General features: G+C 54.8%; 11 protein-coding genes across 11 annotated transcripts; 6 read left to right on the top strand and 5 right to left on the bottom strand.

The window, feature by feature from the left end:
* Positions 1–268: 268 nt before the first annotated feature.
* Positions 269–1,861, top strand: M409DRAFT_50478 (uncharacterized protein; the record flags this gene model as incomplete). Its single annotated transcript, XM_033811547.1, has 2 exons — positions 269–808; positions 866–1,861. 2 exons carry the CDS (start codon positions 269–271, stop codon positions 1,859–1,861), a joined length of 1,536 nt encoding a protein of 511 aa, XP_033672738.1.
* Positions 1,862–3,137: 1,276 nt separating this feature from the next.
* Positions 3,138–4,417, top strand: M409DRAFT_18081 (uncharacterized protein; the record flags this gene model as incomplete). The annotated part of the gene is made up of 5 exons (XM_033804345.1): positions 3,138–3,213; positions 3,274–3,323; positions 3,404–3,863; positions 3,928–4,223; positions 4,280–4,417. The coding sequence occupies 5 exons, from the start codon at positions 3,138–3,140 to the stop codon at positions 4,415–4,417; spliced, it is 1,020 nt and encodes a 339-aa protein (XP_033672737.1).
* A 1,604-nt stretch (positions 4,418–6,021) lies between these two features.
* M409DRAFT_63403 (uncharacterized protein) lies at positions 6,022–7,368 on the top strand (the record flags this gene model as incomplete). Its single annotated transcript, XM_033815587.1, has 6 exons — positions 6,022–6,156; positions 6,214–6,258; positions 6,309–6,378; positions 6,439–7,096; positions 7,154–7,200; positions 7,262–7,368. The coding sequence occupies 6 exons, from the start codon at positions 6,022–6,024 to the stop codon at positions 7,366–7,368; spliced, it is 1,062 nt and encodes a 353-aa protein (XP_033672736.1).
* A 1,179-nt stretch (positions 7,369–8,547) lies between these two features.
* On the bottom strand, positions 8,548–9,573 carry M409DRAFT_18079 (uncharacterized protein; the record flags this gene model as incomplete). Its single annotated transcript, XM_033804344.1, has 1 exon — positions 8,548–9,573. The coding sequence occupies one exon, from the start codon at positions 9,571–9,573 to the stop codon at positions 8,548–8,550; it is 1,026 nt and encodes a 341-aa protein (XP_033672735.1).
* A 645-nt stretch (positions 9,574–10,218) lies between these two features.
* On the top strand, positions 10,219–10,695 carry M409DRAFT_63401 (uncharacterized protein; the record flags this gene model as incomplete). The annotated part of the gene is made up of 1 exon (XM_033815586.1): positions 10,219–10,695. One exon carries the CDS (start codon positions 10,219–10,221, stop codon positions 10,693–10,695), a length of 477 nt encoding a protein of 158 aa, XP_033672734.1.
* A 218-nt stretch (positions 10,696–10,913) lies between these two features.
* M409DRAFT_50474 (uncharacterized protein) lies at positions 10,914–12,744 on the bottom strand (the record flags this gene model as incomplete). Its single annotated transcript, XM_033811546.1, has 4 exons — positions 10,914–11,163; positions 11,219–11,367; positions 11,420–12,449; positions 12,641–12,744. 4 exons carry the CDS (start codon positions 12,742–12,744, stop codon positions 10,914–10,916), a joined length of 1,533 nt encoding a protein of 510 aa, XP_033672733.1.
* A 681-nt stretch (positions 12,745–13,425) lies between these two features.
* M409DRAFT_50473 (uncharacterized protein) lies at positions 13,426–14,178 on the bottom strand (the record flags this gene model as incomplete). Its single annotated transcript, XM_033811545.1, has 2 exons — positions 13,426–13,796; positions 13,836–14,178. The coding sequence occupies 2 exons, from the start codon at positions 14,176–14,178 to the stop codon at positions 13,426–13,428; spliced, it is 714 nt and encodes a 237-aa protein (XP_033672732.1).
* Positions 14,179–16,066: 1,888 nt separating this feature from the next.
* Positions 16,067–18,342, top strand: M409DRAFT_63399 (uncharacterized protein; the record flags this gene model as incomplete). The annotated part of the gene is made up of 3 exons (XM_033815585.1): positions 16,067–16,887; positions 16,955–17,043; positions 17,105–18,342. 3 exons carry the CDS (start codon positions 16,067–16,069, stop codon positions 18,340–18,342), a joined length of 2,148 nt encoding a protein of 715 aa, XP_033672731.1.
* A 557-nt stretch (positions 18,343–18,899) lies between these two features.
* On the bottom strand, positions 18,900–19,685 carry M409DRAFT_63398 (uncharacterized protein; the record flags this gene model as incomplete). Its single annotated transcript, XM_033815584.1, has 1 exon — positions 18,900–19,685. The coding sequence occupies one exon, from the start codon at positions 19,683–19,685 to the stop codon at positions 18,900–18,902; it is 786 nt and encodes a 261-aa protein (XP_033672730.1).
* Positions 19,686–20,596: 911 nt separating this feature from the next.
* M409DRAFT_63397 (uncharacterized protein) lies at positions 20,597–21,850 on the top strand (the record flags this gene model as incomplete). The annotated part of the gene is made up of 1 exon (XM_033815583.1): positions 20,597–21,850. The coding sequence occupies one exon, from the start codon at positions 20,597–20,599 to the stop codon at positions 21,848–21,850; it is 1,254 nt and encodes a 417-aa protein (XP_033672729.1).
* Positions 21,851–23,573: 1,723 nt separating this feature from the next.
* On the bottom strand, positions 23,574–26,237 carry M409DRAFT_63396 (uncharacterized protein; the record flags this gene model as incomplete). Its single annotated transcript, XM_033815582.1, has 1 exon — positions 23,574–26,237. The coding sequence occupies one exon, from the start codon at positions 26,235–26,237 to the stop codon at positions 23,574–23,576; it is 2,664 nt and encodes an 887-aa protein (XP_033672728.1).
* Positions 26,238–26,559: the final 322 nt, after the last annotated feature.

The following is a 26,559-nucleotide window of genomic DNA, read 5'->3' as shown; positions in this document are numbered from 1 at the left end:
TCGCATTATGCGGTTTACATGAGTGTGAAAGAGGAGGATAGGAGGCGACGTGAAGACAGGACTTCCAGATTGAGTTCGGCGAAATCGAGAAAGTCAAGCGAGCCAATCAGACGGCAAAGTAAGTCAGCATCATCGACTTGCTTCACCTCGAAACGCTTCCTCTTCGCCGCCATCAACCTCACAGACACGCCCAGAGCGTTCAACGTCCAGGCGACGAAGCCGCACACGATCAATTCCCCTCTGACAGCGCCAATTGACATCTACCACCATGCTGTCTACCCCCGCCGGCAAGGCCGCCCTGCGCTCCTCCGCCACAACCTCCTCTCTCCCAAAAGCCTCCGTACGCGCACTCTCTACCACTGCTTCGGCACAGGCAGTCTCACAGGATGGCCAGCAAAAGCGAGGAATGGCCACTGTCCAAGACGCACCTCCAGTCCACCGACATGGCGGTCTCAAGGACCAGGACCGCATCTTCACCAACCTGTACGGCCACCACGGTGCCGACCTCAAGAGCGCGATGAAGTATGGTGACTGGTACAAGACGAAGGAGATTCTCGATAAAGGTCACGACTGGATCATCTCTGAGATCAAGACGTCTGGTCTAAGAGGGCGTGGTGGTGCCGGTTTCCCGTCTGGCATGAAGTGGAGTTTCATGAACTTCAAGGGATGGGACGAGGACACCAAGCCACGATATCTCGTCGTCAACGCTGACGAGGGAGAGCCTGGAACGTGCAAGGACAGAGAAATCATGCGCAAGGACCCCCACAAACTTATTGAGGGATGTCTTGTTGCTGGACGTGCTATGAACGTACGTTGAAGATATAATGATATTGGACTGAGCCATTGGCTAACCTGCATCATTCAGTGCACGGCAGCATACATATACATCCGTGGTGAGTTCTATCACGAAGCTACAGTACTGCAGCGCGCCATCCAAGAGGCCTACAAAGCTGGTTTCCTTGGCAAGAACGCCTGCGGCTCTGGCTACGACTTTGACGTATTCGTCCACCGCGGTATGGGCGCCTACGTCTGCGGTGAGGAGACGTCTTTGATTGAATCTCTCGAGGGCAAGCCAGGCAAGCCCCGCCTAAAGCCGCCGTTCCCGGCCGCTGTTGGTCTTTTCGGCTGCCCGTCCACTGTTGCCAACGTCGAAACTATCGCGGTCGCCCCAACTATTGTCAGGAGAGGAGGCGAATGGTTCAACTCTTTCGGTCGCGAGCGAAACTCTGGTACCAAGCTTTTCTGTATCTCTGGACATGTCAACAACCCCTGCACTGTCGAGGAGGAGATGTCGATTCCTCTGCGGGAGCTCATCGACAAGCACTGCGGCGGCGTACAAGGTGGATGGGACAACCTCAAGGCTGTCATCCCTGGTGGTTCATCTACCCCAATCCTGCCCAAGAAGATTTGCGACGACCAGATTATGGACTTTGATGGCCTCAAGGACAACCAATCTGGTCTTGGAACGGCCGCCGTCATCGTCATGGACCAGTCAACAGACGTCGTCCGCGCCATCTCTCGTCTCTCCAAGTTCTATCACCACGAATCTTGCGGTCAATGCACACCCTGCCGTGAAGGCTCGAAGTGGACCGACCAAATCATGAAGCGTTTCGAGGCCGGCACAGCCCGTGCACGAGAAATCGACATGATGCAGGAACTTACCAAGCAAGTCGAAGGCCACACCATCTGCGCTCTGGGCGAGGCTTTCGCATGGCCTATTCAGGGTCTCATCAGACATTTCCGACCAGAGCTCGAGGCAAGAATAGCGGAGAACACGAGAAGACAGGGTGGTGAGGCACTGGCCGGTGGATGGGAGCACGACGCAACAAAGAAGGGCATGCTCATCTCGCCTGGTCAATAGATGGAAGGACGGCATGCAAAAGACGTTTAAACCAATTTTGGGCTCCTGTACAGCTCAGCGTGAGGTGCTCTTCTCCAAGCGGCATGTATGTACATATCCAATTCTCCTTTGTTGCAACAAGCACGGCGGCGCGAAGAGGAGCAGTAGCACGAAAGAATACTTTGTGAGAATGGAGATCAATCTTCTGACACCCAATTCCCCATCACCATCTCATATGGGATGTGATCGCAAGCACCGAATCCCAAGAGGACGCCTGCAGGACCAGCACTCTGTCCAGCACAAAGGTCTAGCAAGCGCTACCACGCCCCCGATAAGCTTTCCCTCCTGATGCGCGTCCAGAGTAGACACAGATCATACTTTGATTTTCTCCCACTCCTACAAATTAAACGGACTCAAAGTCTCGCGTCTTATTAGCATCGACGCCCAAACTTATATTAGGAGGGATATAATAGCGTTTTGTGATTGGGGATTTGTTGGTGTTGGCGCTTGGTGGTGGTGTTTGAAGATCTTGGAGGTCGTGGGGATCGGGGAGGATGGTTGGGAGGAGATGTTGGGGGATGTGATTCTGAATGGAGGTCGTTTATCTGATGGAGATGGAGATGTGATTTCGGTGTGTTATCGGAAGCGTGGGTATCAGGAGCGTTGAAGGGCGATGTGAAGTATCCGTGTCTCTCTCGGACGGATGCCACTTGCTCTGAAGGCACGAATCGAAGAGTACGTGATCACGGGAACTCGATGACAATAGCCTTTCCCGCAGGGTGTATCATCTCCTTATTATTGGCCTTTGGAATATGAAAAATCAGATTGTTAGAAGTGAAACGAGGAACAGATAGCATGCCCTTCCCTATGAGATAGTTTTATTCAAGGATGGAATCTCCTTCCCTTGCGGACGTTTGTACGTGCTGACAGAAGCCGTACGAAGAACCCATCAAGACATCGAATAGGGATTGACGTGTTCGACCTACAAGAAGCACATCTGATGAACGTAGACCCTTGTTTCTTATTTTCCATCACGTGCGGGGCAGCGAATGACGTCCGAGGTGCGAGGCTCATGTCCCGTCTCAATTCCTCTCTAACAAAATACGAGTCAGTGGACCATTTCTTATATTGCTACCTCAGACCCTGATATCACAATCCTTCACAAGAACCTCACCTATAGTGGGAAGCAACACTGTTTCTTGACAGCTGCCACCCTCCCCAACCTGCATGAAGATCGACCTCCGATCCCGAGCATCCTCCCTGTATCTGTTCATTGCGAGTGGCTTTAAGCTTAATGATGTCGGGCACCAACGAGGCTCCTTCGGCACCTAATGTGATTGCTCTGTTTTGGTATCCGGCGTCTCCTTATGGCAGTGTGTACAGTATTGCAGATGATGATGAATGAGAGTACTGCTGATGAGTGTAATGCACAGGACGCGTGAAGGCCTACCTGACACTCCGCAATATCGACCACGCAGAATGTGTATGTTGCATCTGGGATGGTGCTCGTCATATAGGGCATCAATATGTCCACGAAAATGCTGACGCCGCTCGCACCGCTAGATCCAGCCACCAATCCTCCCACGGCCTGACCTCGATGCTTTGGGCGTGAAGTATCGACGCTCGCCGGTCATGGCGATTGGTCGGGATGTCTACTTGGACACCCGTCTGATGATATCAAAGCTTGAGGAGATGTTTCCGGCGTCGTCGCAACATCCTGGGCTTTCGAGTCCGGAGACGAATGGACTGGCACAGCTGTTGCAGAAGCTCTCGATTGACGGGAGCATTTTTCAACATGCTGTGAGACAGATCCCTCGAGATTCAGCTCTGATGAAGTCACCAGCGTTTCAAAAGGACCGGGCGGGCTTCTTTGGACCGCAGTGGGACTTGGACGATGCGAGACTTTGGCGACCTGAGGCCATCATCCATATGCAGCAGTGTTTCGATATCATCGAGTCCTTGTTCATAGATGGCAGGAGTTGGGTAGCCGGCACCGAGACAATATCACTAGCTGACCTGGAAGGTAAGTTTGCAAATCACCACGAAGATTTGAAAGACTGGGAGAGCCCATCTTAACGCGAACCCAGGCGTCTGGGTTTTGAATTGGTTCCTCAACGATCTTAACCCGACAAAGGAGGTCTTCTCGGAAGATCGATACCCAAAGGTCCATGCGTGGGTCAGACGCTACCGGAACGAGCTTGACGTAGCCAAAGCACGTGTGCGGAAAAGTATATCGCTCGGTGGTGCAAATGCCGTGAGGTTGATCGTTTCGTCCGAGTTCTCCGACAAGGATACCTTGGTCGATGAGAATGACCCTCTGGACTTGAAAGCAGGCGTGGAAGTAGACTTGTTTCCAACTGATGGCGGTGGATTCACACATCAGGTAGGCCATAGCCAGCAGGATCTGGTCGAGCAGCACATGCTAACGCTGGTTCACAGGATCGCGGAAGTCTGATCAAACTGACCAAGGAGGAAGTCGCGATCGCGGTGCAAGCGCAGACTGGCGAAGAGATCCGCATCCACGCTCCCAGATGGCAATTCCGCGTCCGCGCAATCAATAATGCGGCCAGACTTTGAGGAGACGTCCGGAACGGAATTCTGCCAGCGGGCGGTGCGTGTCGGAATGATGAGCACCAACGAGTGGTGAGGATATTGATTGGAGTCGTTGGATGTAGTCGAGCAATGAATGCCTAAGGAAGACCGGGCTTCCTTGCTGTCAGATAGCGCGGCGAGCTGCAATGCAGAATCAGATGCAGAGGGCCGAAAGTGCTTTCTCGCACCGCTAAAATAGTCCCCAATCGCAGGCTTACACGACACACTGCTCGGTGCTACAGTGAGGCGAATGGGCGGCGAGCCATGAGCTGCGACGTGTGTCTCAAAGGCCCACCGCTGCACAGGATACAGTAGTAATATGTAGTGGGCGAGAGGTGGTGCTTGAGGAGACGCAAGCTGTATGTACTCCCATCAGCAGCTGAGCGGCCTCACAGCGTCGGTCTTGGCTTCACGACGGTGATCGTAGGTCTCGTGATCAGGACATACCGGGTGGAACAATAACAACAATACTCGTCCTAGAAGGGGTTACTGTATGGGAGGGAGTAATGCAGTCAGGGCGTTGATGGCAGCGGTGATTAGCTGACGAGATGGGCAGCAAACACACGCTTAGCGCGAGCTGTAAAGCATCGATGCCCAACCATGCCTGCTTGTAGCCTCATCCGCAAAATAGCTGGGATGTCGCGAGACTGTCGAAACCTAATAGTATTGTGAAACTGTCTGCGTAAATCATGTACTATCGTGTCCCAGCTGTTTTGAGGGTGAAGACGCCGTCTCATGCGGACCACTCACCACCCCCAGCGCGGTCGAATGCAGTCGCCACCAGGCCGTCATCACCACCACCGCATGCTGCACCCGCGCTGCTGTGTGCCGTCATCTCGTGCAGCGCTATACCTCGTCTACAAAGGCGGCCGTCGTCGTGCCAGACTGCCGCCGACGCTGCAGCTCTTCCTCAAAACCTCTGGTCCTCGGCCCACTCGCAACTGGACCGACTGGCAAGCCACCGACACAGCCCGTCGTCGCCGGTGAAAGCGTGCCTCTGCAGACAGGTGGACACTCTGGCTGGACGTGTCGGATCCACAAATCGGGAGGCCACAAACATCGCCTTGTGATAGGGCACAGGCCACTTTGGCGCCCAAACCGAACCTGCTGCCACTGCCTGCCCTGCCCCTCGCGCGCCCGCCCGCCCTTTCCACCACCCACTCACTCTCACACACTCGTCCTGATTCTCTTCAGCCTCGCTCCGCCGCCGCCTTGCTGAATATCACCCGCGAGCCCGCCGCCTGGCCTGCCCATCTGCTCTTTTCCTCTTCCCTCTCCCACCATCCGGATCTGCGAACCTTGCCGCTTTTTGGGTTACCACTTGTGCCCGATCCGTGCTGCCACAAGACCGGGATCGCTGGACTTTTCAAAGCCTCCAGGCTCTACTGTCTCGGCCACACTTTGGCTTTCATTGTTGACCGCCCACCACCGCGTGGCCCGTATTATACCACAGGACTCTGCGGCCCAAACCTTCACCCTTTCTCCCACAGGAGTGCACCGGTTGCTTTCTCTTCATATAGGCTGCCACGCCTAGGATTGGATTTCCGCCGGATCACTTCTCCCCCAACCCGTGGATAGGACTGCCCGCCATGCCTCAGGAGATAGCACGGCAGTGGTTCGTGCCAGGCGATGGTATTGACCGTCATGTCATTTCTGCAGACATCCAACGATACTTGGGCAACGATGCGACCGTACGGCCTGGACTGGGCACCGGCGAAAACCAGGTCAGCGCGAAACCGCCCATCGTAGGGCTGTCGACGGTGATGCTTACCGTGTATTAGGGTGTCCAAGGCTACTGGATCAAGGCTTATAGGAATTTGACCTCTGTATGGTGTATCGTCACTACAGTCTTGGCGCGCGCTAACATTCTTCGCAGGCCATGATTGCAGATTTGCGTGCAGACTCTGCGCGCTGGAGACAAGAACAGCGCCAGACCGGCACTCGAGGTAGTCACAGCCCTCTTTCGATTGATGCGTCAGGGTATACAGGACCTGACCCATTCTTAGAACCTTACGTGGGCTCGTCGACGTACCACGCATCCAGCGCGAGCCGCACTTCGCACAACCGCCGTGATGGAGACTCCCCTTCAGTAGATGGACCATATGGGCTGCCAGCCTCGCGGGAAGCAAGGATACCAGTCGAGAGGATGCAGGACAGAATGCAGATTGATCCACCACCACAAGTGTCCCGTGGAGGCTTCCAGCCGGACAGTCGTGCTCCATACCCGCCGGACGGCAGAGCATTTCCATCTGATGGCAGAGGCTATGCGCCGGACGGTAGGTCATCATTCCCCTCGGATGCACCCATGTCCTCAGGAGGATTCAACGGACGCCCTCCAGTATCTGCTCCATATGGCGGCCAAGAACCTCGGTATGCCCCAAGCTACCCACAGTCCAATGATGGTGCTCCACCAGGCTATGTGAGGCAAGGCAACTACTATGTGCCGGTTTCTTCCTTTGAGCAGACCCCATCTGTGCCCAGCAGAGCGGACAATTATGGCCCCGGATCATTTGGACAGCCACCGCAGGGACGCGAGCCAAGAGATGCGAGATACCAACAGCCCGAGTATGCGGATCCCAGGTATGCCTACCCTAGTCCGGCGGCCACCGTGTCCTCCGTCTCTGCACGAGACCGGGAGCCGATATCCAGCCCGGCGCAGCCAAGGTTCGCACTGAGCAGGTAACCCTACTCTATCGCATGATCGCTGACCCCTACCAGTAGTTATGGCGCTGTGCCGCCGAGTCAATATGACCAATACGGCGGCAGGAGTAAGTACCGCTGATTGTCGACTTTGTGTGCGATGTACGGGAACTGATGCATCCGCGTCAGCTGCGCCAAGTTCAGGCTCCACTGGTGGTTCATCTGCAAGCAATCCAAGCCGGCAGAGTGTCTTTGGCCGTGTTGGTGGTTCCTCTGGTCGATCAGGCCGAAGATAGAGCGTTCGTCGTTGAGGCCAAACGCAGCGCTCGGACGGATCGCTACTTTCCAGCCACATTGGAGAGGATGTTCATACCATTATGGTCTTCCATCAGGATCTCATCTCCACGCATTGCATGTCGGCCGACCGGCCTCTACGGACTGCCCCGGATAGCGTTACCATCTCCTTTGGGCACAGGACATTCTTGACATCAATTGGGCTGGATACAAACGTGACCATGACATGAAACGCTTCCACCTGGAGTTACACCTTACACTTCTTGTTACGCGACTGCATGATAGCGAGGATGCCAATTACCAGAGTTTGGCGTTTCGGGGATGACATGAAAGAGAAAGGAAATACACGGACTGCTTCTTCGCTTCGGAATATCACGGTCTTGGCATCACGCTTTCAGGATACCCAAACTGCTGGATTTATCCTCCAGGAGGTTGCTCTAATTCTGGTCTGCGTTGTTTTTGGCTTTTGACGATTTGAGATATAGCATTTGGGTGGCGTTATTTGTCCGCGAGCATTTTCAGAGATTTGGAGTATCACTCTCGCAGCAGGATAGCGTGCGTGCGTTCATGTTTTGGAACTACGGGCATGTGGCTTTGAGGCCATTGCAGCGAAAAGGGAATTGAGGTGATGTTGCATGCTGAAGCGATGAATCCATATGAAGCTTACTCCTCTACATCGCACCCATCCACCATGCCTTTGGACTGCTGACCTTTCCTTTGCGCTTCGGCGTCGTCTCAATCCGGAAAACCAAGACTTGCCTGCTCCTACTCAATTGATAGCCGGAATCATCCAACGTGGCATGCTACGGTGCAGTCCTACAAACTCTTCAGCCCAAGCGACATCCAGCTGCGATGCTTCCCAAGCATCAAGTTGGAGAGGACCTCGCTTCAAGCAGACATCCTGTCCACGCCTCCCTCCTTACGTGTCTCGCCATGATACGCTGCTCGACAGTGCATGAACGCGGAGAGTGTTTCGTTTTTCTATTCCATCATCCATGATTGTCGCTCGTGCATTGCATGTGCGTGAAATGCATCCAACGCGGCCACGTGTTTCCATCGGCACTCACTTCATCTGCACGTAGGCGAGAGCAGGGCGTGAACCTCACACCGTCAAGACAGAGAGAAAGACAGCACAACAGCACATGCACCATCCCATCTACCGTACGTTACCACTCTACCGCTCAATCATCATTCAACATTTCCCTCGCCCCAATCATCGCCGCCGTGCCCATCACCCCCTGCCTCTCCTCCGCATCCAACAAAACCCCAAAATACATCTCCAAAGCCTGCACCCTCTCCTCCTCGCTCTTCAACCACCACTCCAACACCTTCTCCCCCTTCCGTCGCCACTTGACCACGTCGTGATTTAGTATTATCGCCCCGTCAATCTCGCCTTCCAAACTCGCTTCCGAGGGCGAGCCCGGTCCCTGCGATCCGTTGATTTCCAAAGACGTAGTGAAGCGCACCGCGACGACTTTGTGCGTGAAGAAGGTATGGCGATTCGTGCCCGGCTCGAGGTTCAGGCCCACGAGGTCCTGGGGCGTGAATTCTAAATCCGGGAAGCAGTAGTGCGGCGTCCATTCGCCGTGCGCGTCGAAGCGGTGCTGGAAGATCCAGAAGTTGTGGCTTTGGTTCAGGTTCTGGGGGAGGGGCGCGTAGATGAGACGCATTTCCGCAGGGGCGATCTGGGGCTGCGTGAGGCCGTCGTGGAGCGGCATGGGGTTGTGCGGGCCCGCGGCTCCATAACCCCCATCGAGGAGGTATTTGACGCCGTCGATGGTGACGAGGTTCACGACGTGCGTCCAGCCCCCGAAGACGCCGGGCCCGCGCCGGAAGATCCTGCTGCCGCACATGTAGACGTCGAAATCCAGCGCGTAGAGGATCAGGTGGAAGAAGTAGTTGATTTCCATGCAGTAGCCGCCGCGACCTTCGTTGCGGACGACTTTGGTGAGGAGGTGGGCGGGCGAGAGGTGGATCGTGTGGTGCCAGGAGTAGTGCTGGGAGATGTTTTCCCAGGGGCATTTGACGAGGTGGTGTTTTTGGAGGAGGTTGAGGAAGGAGAGTTTTTCCGCTGGGGTGAGGTGGGTTACGGAGTGGACTCTTTTGCGGTGGGGGAGTTGGATGCGGTTGAAGTAGGCTTCGAGGTCGTCGTCGGTGTATTTGTGGCGCGGGTGGGGGATTATTGTTGTTGTTGTTGGTTGGGGCATTGTGGCGTGTTTTGTTGGTCGAGGTCGTGTGTTTTTCTTGATTGTGATGGTGTGTCTCTCTCTGTGTGTATATAGTATATGTTCAAGGGAAGAAGGGTTGAGTTTTAAGAGCTGAGGTCTGTTTTAGCGAGAGAGGTAGCTGGTAAGCAGAGATACGAGTATTGGACGATAGCGAGGAGTAGTGTTTACTTTAGGTCGCTATCTGCGCCCTTTTAGGAACCTATTTGGAGTTTGTTGCTGGATTTGGCAGGTCGTCACGAGGCGCTCATGGTGGCAGCACAAGAGATAGCATTCGATGCAGCGACCTGATGGAGATGGAGATTGAAGGAATCGATAAAGTAAAGACACGAAGAAGAATGAGCGTTGTTGTAGAGAAGTGAAGGGACGTTGTTGACGCTTTGCCTGTTCCTGATGATGCCGAGTGACCGTGTCCAAGCTCCAAGCTCATATCCCGGTCCTTCATGACGAGCACATCGGCTCCCCTTCGACCGTCTCGAATCCTGTCACGAAAGAAAGCCATTGTGCAAAAGTTTCACGACCTCATCATCGTTCTCGACAGCTTGCTCTGACAAGCTCCAACGACCTCAAACCCTCCGCCCAACCATCGAAACCCTCCCTCACCTCAAACCCCGAACAAGCAGCAACATGTCCACAACCCGCCTCCCCTCCCTCACCAACACCACCCTCTTCTCCAACCTCCCCCCACCAAGCGAATGCCTCGCCATCCTCCTCGGCCTCGCCGAACTCACCGCCTTCGGCCTAACAGGCCTCACCGACCCAACCACCTTCTCCACAAACCACGGCCTGCCCATCCAAACCACGCAACAACCACAACAACACACCTCAGAAACGACCACGAAACGCGCCCTGGTCCAAGCCATCGCCGCACGGAACGTCCAGAACGGCGCCCTGTTGCTGACGCTGGCGTTGTACACGCGGGATCGCACGGCGCTGGGGATTGCGGTGGGGTTGGGCGTCGTTACGACGTTGGCGGATACGTTGATTGTGAGGGCGAATGGGGTCAAGGATACGGTGGCGTTTCATGCGGTGGGGATTGTGAATTCGGTGTTGCTTGGGGGGAGTTTGTTGTGGTGGGGTAGGGAGGATAGGTTTTTTAAGTGAGGAGGTGGAGAAGAAGGAGGGTGTGGGTGTGGTGGGATATGGATATGACAGACATGTGAGACATCGACAGAAAGAATTGCCAAGGAATGCTTTTGGGATTATGGGTTCGTTATTACGGATAGGACATATGTACATGGAGTTAGTTACGGCTTGGTGCTCCAAAGACGGATAGCGAGTCCAAGATCTTCATTTGGGACGAAGTCTCGCGACCATCTTTTCTACACGCTCAGCTCGGCGACTTGAGCGTTCTTCAGATCCTCCGAGTAAGGCTCGAGTGCGGACTTAACCTTGGTCGCCACGAGCTTGTGCACGATCTCCGGGCATCTGCCGATGAATGTAGCTGGGTCGAGAAGACTCTCCAGTTCGGGGATGACGGGCTCGAAGTAGGCGTTGTTTCGTATCCGTTCGATGAGGTCGTTGGGTTTGCCTTCTTGCTTGACGACGGCGCCGGCTTGGTGGGAGAGAACACTAGAAATATGTCAGTGATAGGCAAAGACACGATACGCAACGCTGTGATACTCACCGAATCTCCTCGTGGACTTCTTGTCGAGACTTGCCCTTGTCTACCATTGCCATGATGACGTTCTCGGTAGCCATGAAGGGAAGCTCTTGCTCGATACGCTGGTTGATGACGGCCTTGTTGACGACCAAGCCGTTGGAGATGTTGTTCAGCTTTGGTTGTGTTAGCACGTTGACATCATTCGTGGCAATGATTTTGACTTACCAGAATGAGACACGCATCGGCACACAGGAAGGACTCAGGCAGGGATATACGACGGATAGCCGAGTCATCCAAGCTTCGCTCCAGCCATTGCGAAGCATACGTCTGCTCAGCATCCGCGCTGAAGTTGTGGAGCTTCCTCCCCAACGAGCACAATCTCTCCGAACGCATGGGGTTGCGCTTGTAGGCCATGGCACTTGATCCGATCTGGTCAGCCTCGAAGGGTTCCTCGACTTCCTTGAACATGGCCAGATGTCTGATGTCGCCACCTATCCGTTCGCAGGCACAGCCGAACGAGCTCAACGCGTGAAGGACATCGACGTCAATCAGACGGGAGTATGTCTGGCTAGTGGATATCTCGGCCTCTGCGAATCCAGCCTTCTTGGTGACAAGTTCATCGAGCTCATCCACCAGCTCGTGCTTGCCCTTGAAGATGGCAAGAAAGCTGGCTTGGGTTCCAGTCGTTCCCTTGACACCGCGGAACGAATGAAGAACCTCATCGCGCTGCTTCTCGAGGTTGCGGAGGTTGCGAAGGAGATCCGTAATCCACAGACTGGCACGCTTGCCGACCGTGACAAGCTGAGCAGGCTGGCCGTGGGTATACCCAAGACAAGGCAAGTCCTTGTACTCAATCGCAAATGCCGCCAACCGCTGAATCACCGCCGCCAGTTTCGGCAGCACGATGTTCAGCGCATCCCGCAGGAAGATCAAATCCGCGTTGTCGGTCACATAGCATGAAGTCGCACCCCAATGGATAATACCCGCCGCCTCCGGCGCAACAATGCCGTACGTGTGGACGTGGGCCATGACATCGTGACGACGGCGCTTCTCCTCGGTGGCGGCGGCACCGAACTCGTCGTCTTCAATGCGGACGTGGTCTTTGAGTTGTTGGATTGCTGAGTCGGAGATGGGCAGACCGAGTTCCTTTTCTGACTCTGCCAGGTGGACCCATAGCTGTCGCCAAGTGCTGAAGCGGTTTCGTGGAGAGAAGATGAACTTCATCTCCGGGGAGCAGTACCTCGAATTGAGGGGGCTGTGGATATGTCAGTCATGATCCTTTCATGTGAGCACTTCATATCGAGTCGCTACAATCATTGCATGTGGGTTCCATGCTCAGATGTTGTGATCGCACAATCAAATTTGCTAGTGTGATTCGACTTTCTACATTTCCTCCAAAGAAACACCAAGACACTGTCGTCTTGCTGAAAGAGCACGTAAACTCACTTTTGGTACGTATCATGGTCGCCGGTCAACAAAGAGGTAGGCATGCCGCTGAGGCTCGATTCCGGATGTGGTGGTCTCGAAGGACGTGCTGCCATGGCGGCCATGCTTTTTGGCTTTCCCTGAGAGTGAGGAGGTGTTGCAGCGGGAAGAAGCGAGAAAATCCTAAGCTTGACGTGACGACGACCGAAGAAAGGGGACCGGAGTTCACGACATGGAAAGGGTTAATTGGTTTTGTTGCGAAATCTATTGCTTTTCAGAATCACTCGAGAGACGCACGGATTCACTCCATGGGAATTTTGACCCACGGAGAACCTGACCTTCACATGACAGTCCATTTTTCGGTGGAGAAAAGTGTGGGCTTTTTCGGCATGTGGATGAACCTTGAACCAGAGCACAGAGCACAAGCAGGAGAAAACTTCATTTGACTAAGCGTTAAACTCGTGAGATTCGTAGTCCAGAACAACCAGCTGGTCTTGTTTGATCCACCCTGCTTCGCTTCCTCCATCTTTTCCAAACTCATTTGATCGTTTTCGTAGCCGGGTTTCCAACCACACCGCCTTGGCTTTGCTGGTTTCGGTTAAAGATTCCGCCTCAGCTTGCATGGTATCCACCACGAACGTCAACTGACTTTTCAAGAGCCTGCTCTTTCAAAGGCCTGCGTCGGCTCGGGCTTTGATGCCATGCGTAAGGGTGCGACCAATTCCTGCGCAAATCTGTGTAAGATCTCAATAATGTACACCTCTACACCACGATTTCGTTCCATCGTTCAATCTTCATTTTCGTCCTCATCTCCTGGCCGATGGCTTCGGCACACCACCGAAAATTCGTCTCATTCGTTCACCTGGGCCAACCTTGCGCTGAGCAGCCGGTGTCGTCGAATAGCTGGTATTCGTACTGGCAGTATACCCGCTGCTCGAGCTGGCTGCCGTAAAGGTAGTTTCACCAGATGCTGTCGTAGATTCCGTCAAGGATCTGCCAGTCTCTCGTGACAAGGGTTTGATGTTGTCCTCATCATCGTTAGGAGTGGTTGTCGGTTTTGGTCCTGCAACCACCGTTGGCTGTATTTCTGCCGGTTGAGGCTCCGTGATCCTTGACTTTGAAGGTCGTTGTTCTTCCATGCGCGATGACCCAGAGTTGTTACGCTTCCGTTGATGACCTTCATGGTCATCGCGCACTTCTCATTTCTCAAACAGACTCTTGACCGAGTCTGTTATGCTCACGTTGCCGAAGAGCCATTGATTGCTGTGTCGGCCACAGTCCGAGAAGGTGGTGCTCTGTGCTCGGGCCTTGGGTTTGCTGGTCTTGGACGAGGTCGATGATGATGAAGGCTTGGGAGAGGACCTTGGGGGAGACCTGCTCCTCACAGATTCGGCCGAGGTGCGCATGTTCTTCATTTCGAAGCTCTCGGAGGAGCTTGAAGTGCTCGAACGGCTGAGGGAATGCATCTTTTCTTGGACCTTGACGCTGATGCTGGATTTCTTCTCTTGGTATTCCTTCTCTGAAAGGCCGGCGGTGTGATTTGAAGGGGAGTTCGTCATTCGAAGAGAAGAAGCGGGACGAGTTGCGGGTTTAAGAGCTGCTTGAATGATCGACAGGAGCTTAGTGAGCGTAGTCGGGGAAGGTTGGTAGCGTATGCGAGAGTCGGACAGGACCGAATAGATGGATTCTTCAAAAAATAACCACAGAGGGTCCAGTGGTCCTTTATGCTCGGACCTGAGCCCAGCTCTGTGTCACGATCCTGCTTCTCGTAGCTGCCCCAGTGTTCATGTGAGGCCCATGAGCGGGTCCCGCCAAGGCATATCCAAGACGGTGACTACGCGGTGCATGATCACGCTGGTGCCGTGTCCGTCCTCAGGCTGCTGCGAGACTGACGGCAGTCATTGGCTGGCGACAAGTCCCTGAACAGGGCACCGACAGAACATGAGAGCAAATGCCGTAAGCGAAGGGAAATCCGACCCGGTCGCCAAGCAGCTGAGGAGAATGAGGGGCGGTGATTGGAGTGCTTTACGATAGCGCGCCCGTAAGGCTGGACCGAGGGGACCGAGTTTGCCGTCTTTCGTCAGTAGTGCCTGGCGATTCTCTTGGTGCCATTGGCTTCGTTACGTGAACCCGTCTGGGCGAGGCACTCGTGACATGCTCAACGAGCAGCATTACGTAGGGCATGCAGCGGGTGTTTGAGATGGTTTGCAGATGCATCTGGTTGTTGCTATTCTCGTTGGGCGACGTTGTGTTTGGTGTGACGCCATTTGCTCGCTTGAGCCGGCCCGCAAGCCGTTTAGATTCCTTGGTCTTGGTCTTGGAGTCCACGACGACGTTCACAACATCAACACATTACACCATTCGCCAACCTAAGAGTACATGTCTTGCGACCATTCCACGGCATGCGTGGCACTTCCATCTATAGAGCAAGATGTACAACCTCGCTCTCGGCGCCACCGCGGATTCTTACAGGCTGGCCCTATTGCACAAAACCTCGACGCAACAAATGCTCTTGACTCCCGGCCATCGATATGCAGGAAGTCCTGAGTCACAACAGTGAGCCGCTTGCGCGTCCAGCTAAGAAAAAGGTTCGTTCGAAGAAGGACACCGTACAGCGAACGAGTTTGCGTCGCCTGGCTTGGCTGAATGCGAATATCGCTCAATCACCTGAACGGCGATTGATAATCGACGTTCGAGCAACGAACTTCCATCTCTGGACTGCTAGCAGAAGCAACAAATCTCACAGACCTCGAGACCTGCAGTTGCGCTGGTGGGATTCGGCAGGATTCGTTCCATAAAGGAGTGGAGGATGCTGCCCTGAAAGGACCCTTTGACACCAAGCTACTTTTTTGTCCGTCCGGTCACTAGATCATACGAAATACGCTGGATGCCCGGCACATGGCAAGGCAGCAGCATCGCATCAATTGACTGTCGCGGCCCTTGCGAAAGTCAGCGGCTCTTGCGATTGTCGCTCTCCAGAAACATGGTCCAGGTCGAATTCACAGGCACATCGTTCATCCAGTCTTGCTTAAACCGCTCTGCAAAATCGGGATGCTTTCGTGGGACGATAGTTTCCACTGACTTGTCTCATGAGCTTGCGAACGATGAGGTCGAGTCCCAGCTTTCGCAGGCTAGCTATTGTGTTCGCAAAGTGGTCTCACGTGCATCAGGCCCAACGATCGACAATCTCCATCTCGCCTATCGCCAGGTCGGGCGAAGGATGGCTTCGACTGCCTATCTCCAGCAATATACACACATTTACACGCGACGCACGCGATGTCTTATCGCTATCCAACCAATGCACCTAGAGCGTGGACATATCAAGTTGATGGCGACGTTACGATTGTGCCGCGATAGCATCATAATATCAAGCCAAGCTTTCCCAAAGGTAGGTGAAAGTACGTCTTTGATTCCACCTCATCACTTTCATCGAAGCCCGGATCCACAATGGCTGGCAACGACGGCCTCCAAGTTCTACCAGCAGGAGCCGGCTATGGAATCGTCATTGGCATCGGCGGACTCTTCGCCCTCATCATGCTGTTCCTCACCTGGCTACAAAATCGCTACACCTCCTTTTCCACCAAATCATCCGAAGAATTCAATATCGCATCTCGTTCGGTCAAGCCGGGGTTGATAGCATCCGGCATCGTGTCCTCCTGGACCTGGAGTGCGACCCTCCTCACCAGCTCGACCTTCGCATACTCCTATGGCGTCTGCGGCCCCATGTGGTATGCTGCGATGGGGACGATTCAAATTCTGATGTTCGCATTGATCGCCATCAAGATCAAGGCCAATGCTCCAGGCGCACATACATTTCCGGAGATCCTTCTAGCCAAGCACGGCAAAATCGCTCACGCGACGTACCTCTTCAACGGACTGGCTACGAACATGCTCGTGGGTGCGTGTTTGGTCCTCGGAGGCTCGCAGGTCGTGGCGGCGATTTCTGGAATGAATGTTTACGCCGCATGCTTCCTGATCCCAATCGTTGTGGCCGCGTACGTGATAGCCGGCGGACTACGATCGACCTTCATTGCAGACTACATCCACACAGTCATCCTCTTCATCGCCATCTTCGTGTTTGGGTTCTGCATGTACGCCACGAGCGACTTCGTTGGGTCGCCGAGCAAGTTCTACTATCTTCTCGTTGAAGCTTCAGAGAACATGCCCATTGCCAAGAATGCTGGCGATGGCTCGTACTTGACGTTTCGGTCTGTCGAAGGCCTGGTCTTTGCTATCGATCTCTTCGCTGCGGGATTCAGCACTGTCTGGTATGAAAATTAATTACGGAGAGCCTCAGACTCTCCTAAGACCTATCCGACTGAGCTTTTTACATAGGTTGGATCAAGCGTACTGGCAACGAGCCATCGCCTCACGGCCGGAGACGAGCGTGAAGGCGTACATACTGGGAGGGATAGCTTGGTACGGTGAGCATTCAAGACCCCTTCCTCATCATACACCCGAAGATACCAGCTAACATCCCTCAAGGCATCCCCTACGGCTTCGCAACAGCCATGGGCCTAGGCTGTGCAGCCCTCACCTCCTCACCTCACTTCCCAACCTACCCCGATCCCCTCACCGCCGCCCAAACCAGCGCCGGCCTCTCCTCCCCGGCAACAGCCATAACCCTCCTAGGCCAAGGCGGCGCAGTCCTAATGCTCATCCTCCTGTTCATGGCCGTCACCAGTTCCACCTCCGCCGAACTCATCGCCGTCTCCTCCCTCCTCACCTTCGACATCTACAAAACGTACATCCACCCAGACGCGGACTCCAAACGCCTCGTCACGGTGAGCCATTACGGGATTGTGATCTACGCGCTCGTCCTCGCGGTCTTTTGCTGTATTTTGAATGTAGCAGGCATAAACCTCACCTGGCTCCTCACGGTCCTCGCCATCATCGTCGGAGGCGGCGCCGTCCCCGTCGGGCTCGTCCTCCTCTGGAGACGCACCTCGACTCTCGCCGCCATCGCCGCGCCATGGGTGGGCCTCGCATGCGGCTTGATCGCCTGGTTCGTCACGGCGTGGAAGCGTTCGGGCGAGATCTCCATCGCGAGCACGGGGAACACGACGAATGCCGTGGCGGGGAATGTCACGAGTTTCGGCGTCGGGTGGTTGACGTGCGTGGTGTTGTCGTTGGCCTTTCCGGCGAAGTTCACGAGTGAAGACGCGAGGGATGTGGAGAGGCGGAATAAGATCCAGGGGATTGCTATGCCGAGGGCGAGGGGGGTCGTATCGGATGAGGGGATTGTTGGTACTGGAGACGAAGAGAAGAACCTCTCTTCTTCGAGCGAGGATAAAGTCGCCCACCCCACGGAATCTACCTCCTCGCAACAACAACAGCAAGATCTCACGACCAAACCCACCGGCAACGACCTCGTCGATTTTCTCGAGACGAGCAATATGGAACCCATGGACCCGGTCTTAGTCCGCAAAGGCGAACGCCTCGCGGTGGGCGCCAATGTGACCTTCATCCTTGTGGCCATCATACTCGTGCCATTTACTCTGTTCGGGACGAGCTACGTCTACAACCGGGCTTTCTTTGAGGGATGGGTGGTTGTTAGTTTCATCTGGGTGTGGTGTTCGATGGTGATCTGTGTGGTGTATCCTGTTGTTGAGAGCACGGGGGCTTTGAAGACGATTGCGAAGGGATCGTGGAGGGATGTTAGGGGGTTGTTTGGTGGGAAGGGCGAGAAGGGGAGGGGTGGAGGCGGAGGAGACAAAGCTTGAGATTAGCAGTCATAGATGCAGAATTCAAGCAGGTCCTTGATCAACATCCAAATTCTTGTGCATTGCTGCTTTATGCCTCGCCGTTGTTGGAGATCGAGATGCTGTCTATTTTTCTTCGAGGCATATTTCTCTGTGAACATGGCCTCCCGCAGTGCAGCATATCGCGTAATTGTCGAGAACAAGACGACCGACGTCGAGACCATCTTTTCCCAATGTATTTCGTCATGGCAGTCAGCATGATCGTCATCGATAGCATCCTTTTAAGCTGATCGACAAGACACCATGCATAGAATGATGGAATGATGGAAGCAGAGAAGCATGTGTGCATGACATCTGGAGAAAGTGGGGACCCCGAAGTGCAGCGATCGGCAATACCGCATTCGAAAGTCTATCGTCTATTGCACGTGTAGGTCGTCTTGCTGTCCAGCGGTGAGTCGTTTAGCAGTCTGTCGGTATCTCCAGAAGATACTGGAGGATCGGCCTGACCGACTCGTGGTGGGACTGCGGGAACTGACGGATTTCGTCGTACTTTTCGTTGGTCGTATCTGCCCTCAGTCTCACCCGATACGCTCGGACTTGAGTCTCACAACCTCAGTCAACCACCAAGCGTGGATGCGTTCATCTCCAGTCAATTCCGGATGGAAGGCAGTGCCAAACACATTCCCTTGCTTGACGGCTACGATGTCGCCATCTTCCCCGAGCTCCTCAGCCGTGGTCGTCTTATCCCGGATGGCTCGTGCTCTCCCCGGCAGACGGCCAAGAATCTCAACAGGAGCATTCGTCGCTTGTCTCGGTGGAGCGAGGACCGTGTCTGGAGATTTCTCTGCCGACACGGCATTTGTGGGCGGCAAGACCTTCTCAACGACTGGCGCTCTGATGAAGACGGAGTGGAAAGGCGACTCCAAGAACGGCAGATCCAGATCCGCCTCGAAGCTTTCGACTTGACGGCCAAAGTAGTTCCTCTGCACCCTCACATCCAATCCTCCGATGAGTTCCTGCCCAGACTGCTTGGACTTGTTGGCGCTCTCTGCCAGTAAGATCAGGCCTGCGCAGGTTCCCCAGACAGGCTTCCTCTGGACCTTGACAAAATCCCGAAGCGGGTCCAGCAGGGCGGTGCGCTCTGCAATGAGTGAGATGGAGGTGCTTTCGCCGCCCGGCAAGATGAGAGCATCACATGCCTGCAGCTCATCCGCGTTCCTCACTTCGAGAAAGGTGAAGTGGGGCGGCTGGTGAAGGGCTTTCCGGGGGCCATTGGCGATGGACTGCGCAGCGCGGTGCAGTAGCTGGATGTGCTCGACGAAGGCGCCTTGCAGGGCGAGGACGCCGACGGTGATGGCGGTCATGGCAGGAGTATCATGGCGAGGTGATGATATATCCAACACGCCATCAAATCAAATACCCCGAGGGCGAATTGGGAGTTGGTCGGGAATTTTCGCGCTAGTGAGTCAGTGAAGGGCGCGCCGTCCGGATGACGGGCCCGACATAGGGCCTGATAAGGCAGGCGCAGACATAGCTAGTCGAAGATATGTTCGGAAACCGAAGTGGTCGTGATGAGGGTGTTGCAAGTGGCTATGACGAAACGGGGGCTGTGTGTGATACAGTGATGAGGTGACAGGCTGCCTCTGCTCTCACGCTCGACACACACGTGGCGCGCCATTGCCGGTAGGAGGTCCGGGATGGCGGACAAGACCACACAGCGCTCGTGGGACGGTGGATGGAGGAGGCGGCGGTGGAGAAGCAGGCTGGTGGTACGTTGCTAGGCATTCTTATTATTCGTCGCACCCACAACAACAGAACTCTGGGACCGGATGGCAGGATGCGAGCGTTGCATGTCGTCAGGACGTTCTGCTGTTCGTGGTGTGCGTCCGGATTGGGAAGGGCCGCGGGCGTTAGAGTTTCGCTTCGGAACCCCCCACCATCGATAGCCGGCGACGGGAGGCGGCTGTACACGAGCTTAGCCTTGTCGGGCCTCTCATCATTCATAAACTTAGAAACGGCGGGTGCTGCGTCGGCGGTCGCTGATCGCCATATCAAGCCCTCAACACCAACGCCCGCAACAAAACCCGCCCGCTCCCATTCCCCTCTCTCCTGACCACCAAACTCTACCCTCCCGTCGCTCCTGCCTCACCGATAACGTGACATACAACCACTCCACACCCACGCTGCCTCTCCGTCGACCGCCCTGTTTTGCCGCGACTCATTTAATGTATAATCCCCTTGCGAGGGACCCCCGGAACACTCCTCCGTCGACATCATGACTTCAGGCCTCGTGGTTTCCGCGCGGAAGAGGGCGCTCTCCCAGCGCCTGCCGCTGAGCATCTCCACCAACTTCCCCGACATCTCCAGCTTGATGAACGGCATCGCCAGCAGCTTCTCCCAGACCACCATCCCGCTCCCCGAGCCTGACGGCGGCGAAATCACCTGCTGGCTGCTCGACACCAGGAGCCTATGGCCCGGCCAGAACATCTGGTCAGCTCCCGGAGCTGCAGAGGCCATGGCTCTCGTGTCCATGGCCGAGCAGAAGACCATCTCCACCAAGATGTTCATCCAGGACGCACGAATGAGTCTCGGCAGTGCCCTTCTCAAACGACTCTTCATCTCCAAGACTCTGGACATTCCGTGGAAGGACGTGGGACTGGCGAGGAAGGGTGATCCAAAGCACGGCAAGCCCTGTGCGGTGGACGTCGTTGGTCGGCCTATCGAGGGTATCGACTTCAACGTCTCCCACCAGGCCGGACTTGTCGCTTTGATCGGCTGGAACGGAAAGAAAAGACACAGATACCACCCCAACGGTGGCATTGAAGGATACATCAGCCCCAGCACCAACTTCGAACCCGACGTCATGGTCGGCGTGGACATTGTCTGCGTGAATGAGCGAGACGACTACCGCACAATCGATGCTGAAGGCTTGGACGGTTGGGTCGATATCTACGACTTTGTCTTTAGCGACGAAGAGCGGTGGAGCATGAAGTACGACGTCGACTACATCACCCTCCTCGACGGCACGATCCTTGGCAGGGACGAGATTGGACGACACGACAGGTGTATAACACGAAACAAGCAGATTGCACTCACCACGCCAACTGGACGGGACGTCAAGTTCAATTCCGACTTGCTGGTTGACGCCAAGCTTCGCCGGTTCTACACATACTTCTGCTACAAGGAGGCTTACATCAAGCTTGCGGGTGAGGCTCTGTTGGCACCATGGCTCAAGCAACTGGAATTCTTCAACGTACGAAGTCCCAAGCCTGGAACTGTTGCTCGCTGCAGCACAATCGGCCAATGGGGCGAGGAAGTCGACGACGTGGAAGTGCACATGAATGGACAGGAAGTGTCGGACGTAAAGATGAAGATCCAGTCCTACGAGGAGAGCTTCATGATTTCGACGGCTATCCAAGGCGAGATCAATGGCTTGAGGGTGCCTTCATTCAAGAAGCTTGATCTGCGCAGCGACATTCTCGCATACGCACACAAGCATCTCTGCACCTCACCCTCGGACTACAGGTGAGCCTCCCATCCACCAACGAGCAAGGCCACTATCGAGAACATCCCCATCGCTCCACGAAAGATGGAGGCTTACAAGCATTGCAGCCATCCACGGCTCTGAGAACGTCACTACCAGATCGAAGACATCGACAGACGATTCAGACCGGACTTTCCCGAGTCGCGCACCACCAACCTGCGCAGACAAGGATGACAGAGCGACAGAGCGATAAGGAATTGTCAAGGCTCGCGCACGCTGGATCCGTGCGTTTTCTGGAAGGGGAAAGAAACGGTGCCTCGGAGAGCCGTTGTGTTTTTGGCAAAAGCCCGTTCTCCAACGGCTAATCAAACGTTCGATAAAGCTAGGGAAGCACTGTTTCCCGCGAACGGGATCGCCATCGGTCATCGACACGTGGTGTGACAGGAGGCTTCCAGACTCGAATCGACGTCGACCGAATTGTCGTACACACCTGCACATGTTCCTTGGCGGATGCAGCGCTTCGACGACGCCACTCGGCTTGTTTTTGATCAAGGGGCGGCGTCTTCATCGGAGTAATGGGTCACGCCCGCGGCGAATTACCCACACACCCATGGACGCTGGATTCCATCACGGCGTCGAAGGAATTGTTCATTCTTCATTCATCGAGATTACATTTGAGCGTCAGCGGCGGGCACGGCGTAAGAGGATACGGATTGGTTGGGCGGGACAGGGCAGGACAGGGCAGGATAGAGCAAGGCGCTATGGATGGGGTCAAACACCCAGTGGAATCACTCCCTCGACGAAGGGACATGTGGAGGGTTCCACAACGATACGGACGTCATTCCCTTTTTGCTTATGTTCAGATAATTTCTAATCTCATCAGTGTGAGAGAGCGTACGACGCGAGGAAGCCGCGTGCCGTCGGTCAGCGAAACCCAGAAGACCATTTCTACCGATCCATCGCTTCGAAGCACAAGACTTTCTTTCTTTTGTATCGTTCCTACTTCGCGCCATATACGCCGGACACCGAGAGGTCAGATGACGTGGATAGAGCGGAGCGTCGTGGTGCGAAGTGAAGGGCATGGCATCGAGCTGCTGTCACGGAGTGAGTGAGTTGGCATGTAATCCGGACCGATGTTCAAACATGATCCAGATGTCCAAGGCTCTCCTTCCCCCCTCTTTCAAACAATAATACCCAAACCCGACCGTCCTTCAGAACAAGACATATCCATATCTCCCTCTCGGAACACCAGAAATGTTCTTCATATCTCAAAAGGATGGACAACCCAGACCCTCTCGTTATGGCTGACTGACTGTACATCCACCTCTGTCGCATCTTTGCCACGCTGATCCGAGATGAGTGGAGCATTTCGATTATCTACACCTTATGTTATAAGCGTGCGATCCCATATCATGAGAACACCTACCGTCTTGATGTTCAAACCCACGGGCACGGGACAAACTTCCAGCCTTTCAAGATATCTCCCGGCTTTAGGTCAACCAGGCCCTGAACATCACTTGATACATTTAAGAACAACAGAAACTGAAAAATAGGGACATCGGTAGAGGTAAAGCGGAGGTAAACCCCTTCTCTCATTTCGCAACATCACCAAAAGGGTGATACGTGAAAAGTCTCTTCATATGCTTTCATGTCCAACACGTGTAGAACTTTTTCCTGCTCCCTAATCCGCCCCCGCCCGTGACTATTCAAATGCAGGCAACGAAAGGATCCATGCCTTCACGCGTGCACGACTCGGATCGGAGGCCTTCTAATCCTCAGTCAAATCACCATACTCCCACATTCCTCTCCGCTCCGCCTTGGCTTCGGCCTCTCTCTTCTTCAGATCCGCCACGACGTTCGGGGCGCTGCGCTCGAAAGGCCGCAGCTTGCTCGGCACCATCGCGAGACCCTCGGTGATGACATCGGCGTTGATGCTCTGGTTGAGATCAGGCGCCTTCTCGTCCAGGAGCGTCACCCATAGCAAGTTGTCGCGCGAGTCGGAGTAATCGATGTTAGCAATCAGGTTCCGGTCCAGGCAGACGTGGTTGAGCATGTTGACAGACTCCGAGAGGTATTCAGGCGAGGTGGGAAATTGGACGAAGGAGAACGCGGCGTCGACGGCTTGGGCTTTGAGGCGCTGAGTACCAAACTTCGAGGACTCGAGTGGTCGGAGTGCGCTCCACGGCTGCGTCTCCGAGTTGCCGTAGTCGATGTAGACAACCTCTGACGTCTTGGCATCACGGTCGTTGCGTCGAACGCGAGCACGATACCATACGCCGTCTTGCGTGAACTTGGCAGAAACGATGTCACCAGTCTTTGGAGGTTGCGCAAGTGGCTGTCCGTTACCAGGAGAGATATGGAAAGACGCGAACTCCTTCATGAGCGAATCGAGGTTTGCCTTGCCAGAACCACCTAGTTGGACCTTCAGACGTGCATTGGAGGGATCGACATAGGTGATGGCGACATCCTTGTAGTTCTTCTCGCGCTGGATAGTGGGACCCTCGCCATTGCCGTTGACGCCGTTCGTTGGAGCAGAGTATTCGTAGTCGCCGCCGTTCTCTGCAGCCTCCTGTGCTGGATCGTAGTCATGCCACATGCCGCGTCTCATATCCTTTGCCTTTTGCTCGGCGGCGAAGAGCTCAGCGCCATTGGCAGACTTCTCTGCACTGTAAGCATGGACGGATGCGAAACCTTCCTCAACGAGCAACTTGGCAAAGCTCTCGCGGTTGACGTATAGTGTACCGATAAAGCCACCTTGCTTGTCGCAGTCATCCACATCGATCTCGACATCCCGCTGCATGCAACGCTTGACCGCGAATTCATGGGCCTCCTGTCCAAAGGGTTCGGCAGTGTCGTTGGCTCCACGAGCACTTCGGGGAGCACGAATACCACCGAGGACAAAGGTGAGCTTGGCGTTTTCGCGAGGGACGAGGACAGTGAATCGACTGCCGGACTTGACAAAGTCGACAACAGCAGGTACCTTCTTTTGCCGCGATAGAAGGGTGAGTTGACGCTTCGCTTTCTCGAGTGATTCGCTGTAGTCGACGTATGTTGGCACCTTTGGTGGCTTGGCCGACCACATACCCTTCTGCTCAGACTGGGCCGCCTCCTCGGCCGCGAGCAACTCATCGTATAGCGGGCTGCGGTCAGTATCGTCCATTCGATGCCGAATGACAGATGCGTATCCATTCTCGACAAGCAGCAAAGCGACGTTCTTACCGTTCTGTGTGACGGTAGCCATCTCCCGCTCGTCGTAACCTTCGGTGGCAGGTCGCTTGCCATCGATTGTCACCTTGACATGCTTGCCTATAAGCTTCTTACGTGCGAATTCCTTTGCTTCGGCGCCGAATGGCGATTGCTTGGGGTCGGTGGGCTTCGGCTGTCGCACACTGCTGAGGTTGATTCGCTTCTCCTGGCCAGCCTTATTGCGAATGAAGATGGTGTCCGCAGAGAAGACTCTACTGACGACGGCTTCTTGCTCGCTACCAGCTGTCCGCTTCGGTGCAACGCTCTGGAACAGACCGAGCTGCTTCTCCTTTGCGAATCGCTCTGCCTGACGAAGTTTGCCCATCTCGGCGCCAAGCCATGTCGAATGGTGGTCAACACATCGTGCAAGGCCCTCCTTCAGCAGGAACTCGGCGATGTTGCCAACAGGGTGCCGTACTTCACCAACAAGCAGGTTGTTCGGCGACACACCCAGTATCCGCACCTGCACACCTCTTTGAAGCAGTCTCTCTTCCACGAATGCCTGCGCTTCGTTTCCGTATGGTTCCGCAGCCTGCGTGCTGCCATCGCTGGGGTTCGTCCTCGCAGTCGTAGGTGCTCGTAGACCAGCAACAAGTACAGTCGTTTGCACATGCTGCGTGGGCGAGATCATGAGCCGGGCTATCAATCGATCTCCGCTAAGGACTCGCTCCACGACAGTCTCGATTGACCTGCCCTTCTGCTCTTCTGCGAATGCCTTGGGATCAGGTATCTCTCGGATGTTCTGCACAAAGAGCGCCTTTGGCTTCCACATTCCCTTCTCGTCTGCTTTTGCATGTGCCTCGAGTGCCGCCAATCGCTCAAGTAGCTCTGCTGCTGCTGGTGTTTCTGCCTTCCGCTCCGCATCGTCTCGCAGTTTCGCCCATCCCTCCTGGACAATCAAATCGGGAAGCTGCTTACCGTCGGGTAGAAGGACAACGCCATACTCGCGTGACGAGCCACCGACCTTTTGAGGGATCGAATAGAGCACGCTGAAGCGGATGACCTTGCCAACGGTGAGCTTCCGAATGAAGTCGCGAGATTCGAAGCTGCAAGGCTCGTCGGATTGCAGGCGAGGCGCATTGATGAAGGCCAGAGAAAGAGTGCGTTCCTGCTTGGCCTTGTTTTGCAGAATCAAGGTGTCGCCAGAGAGGACGCTCTTGACCTTGCCTTCTTGCAGTGCGGACATGGTGGCGGCGGTGGAGAGGTAGTCGGTGTTTGATAGAGGGTGATGCGGAAATGTTTCTATGCAGTGGGTGGTGTGGTGTTAGAAGTGGAAGTGGAAGTGGTGATGTCGTGTGCCATATTTTCGACACAGCTGGCTTCATGTGGGGAACTGGAAGGAGCTTGGAGACCCCTGTCACAGCAATGCAGGGCCCGCTACTCCACACGTGATGGCCGTAAATAGCAACGACGATGAGGTCAGTTCGCCATTCATGTGATGAAGCGTGTGGAGAGCATGAGACACGTGGGAAATATGAGACGGAGGTCATCGCTCTTGTAACATGTGA

Source organism: Zasmidium cellare, assembly GCF_010093935.1.
Source record: "Zasmidium cellare ATCC 36951 unplaced genomic scaffold M409scaffold_4, whole genome shotgun sequence".
Classification (NCBI taxonomy): Eukaryota; Fungi; Ascomycota; class Dothideomycetes; order Mycosphaerellales; family Mycosphaerellaceae; genus Zasmidium; species Zasmidium cellare.
This window is presented reverse-complemented; position numbering and strand designations above follow the sequence as displayed.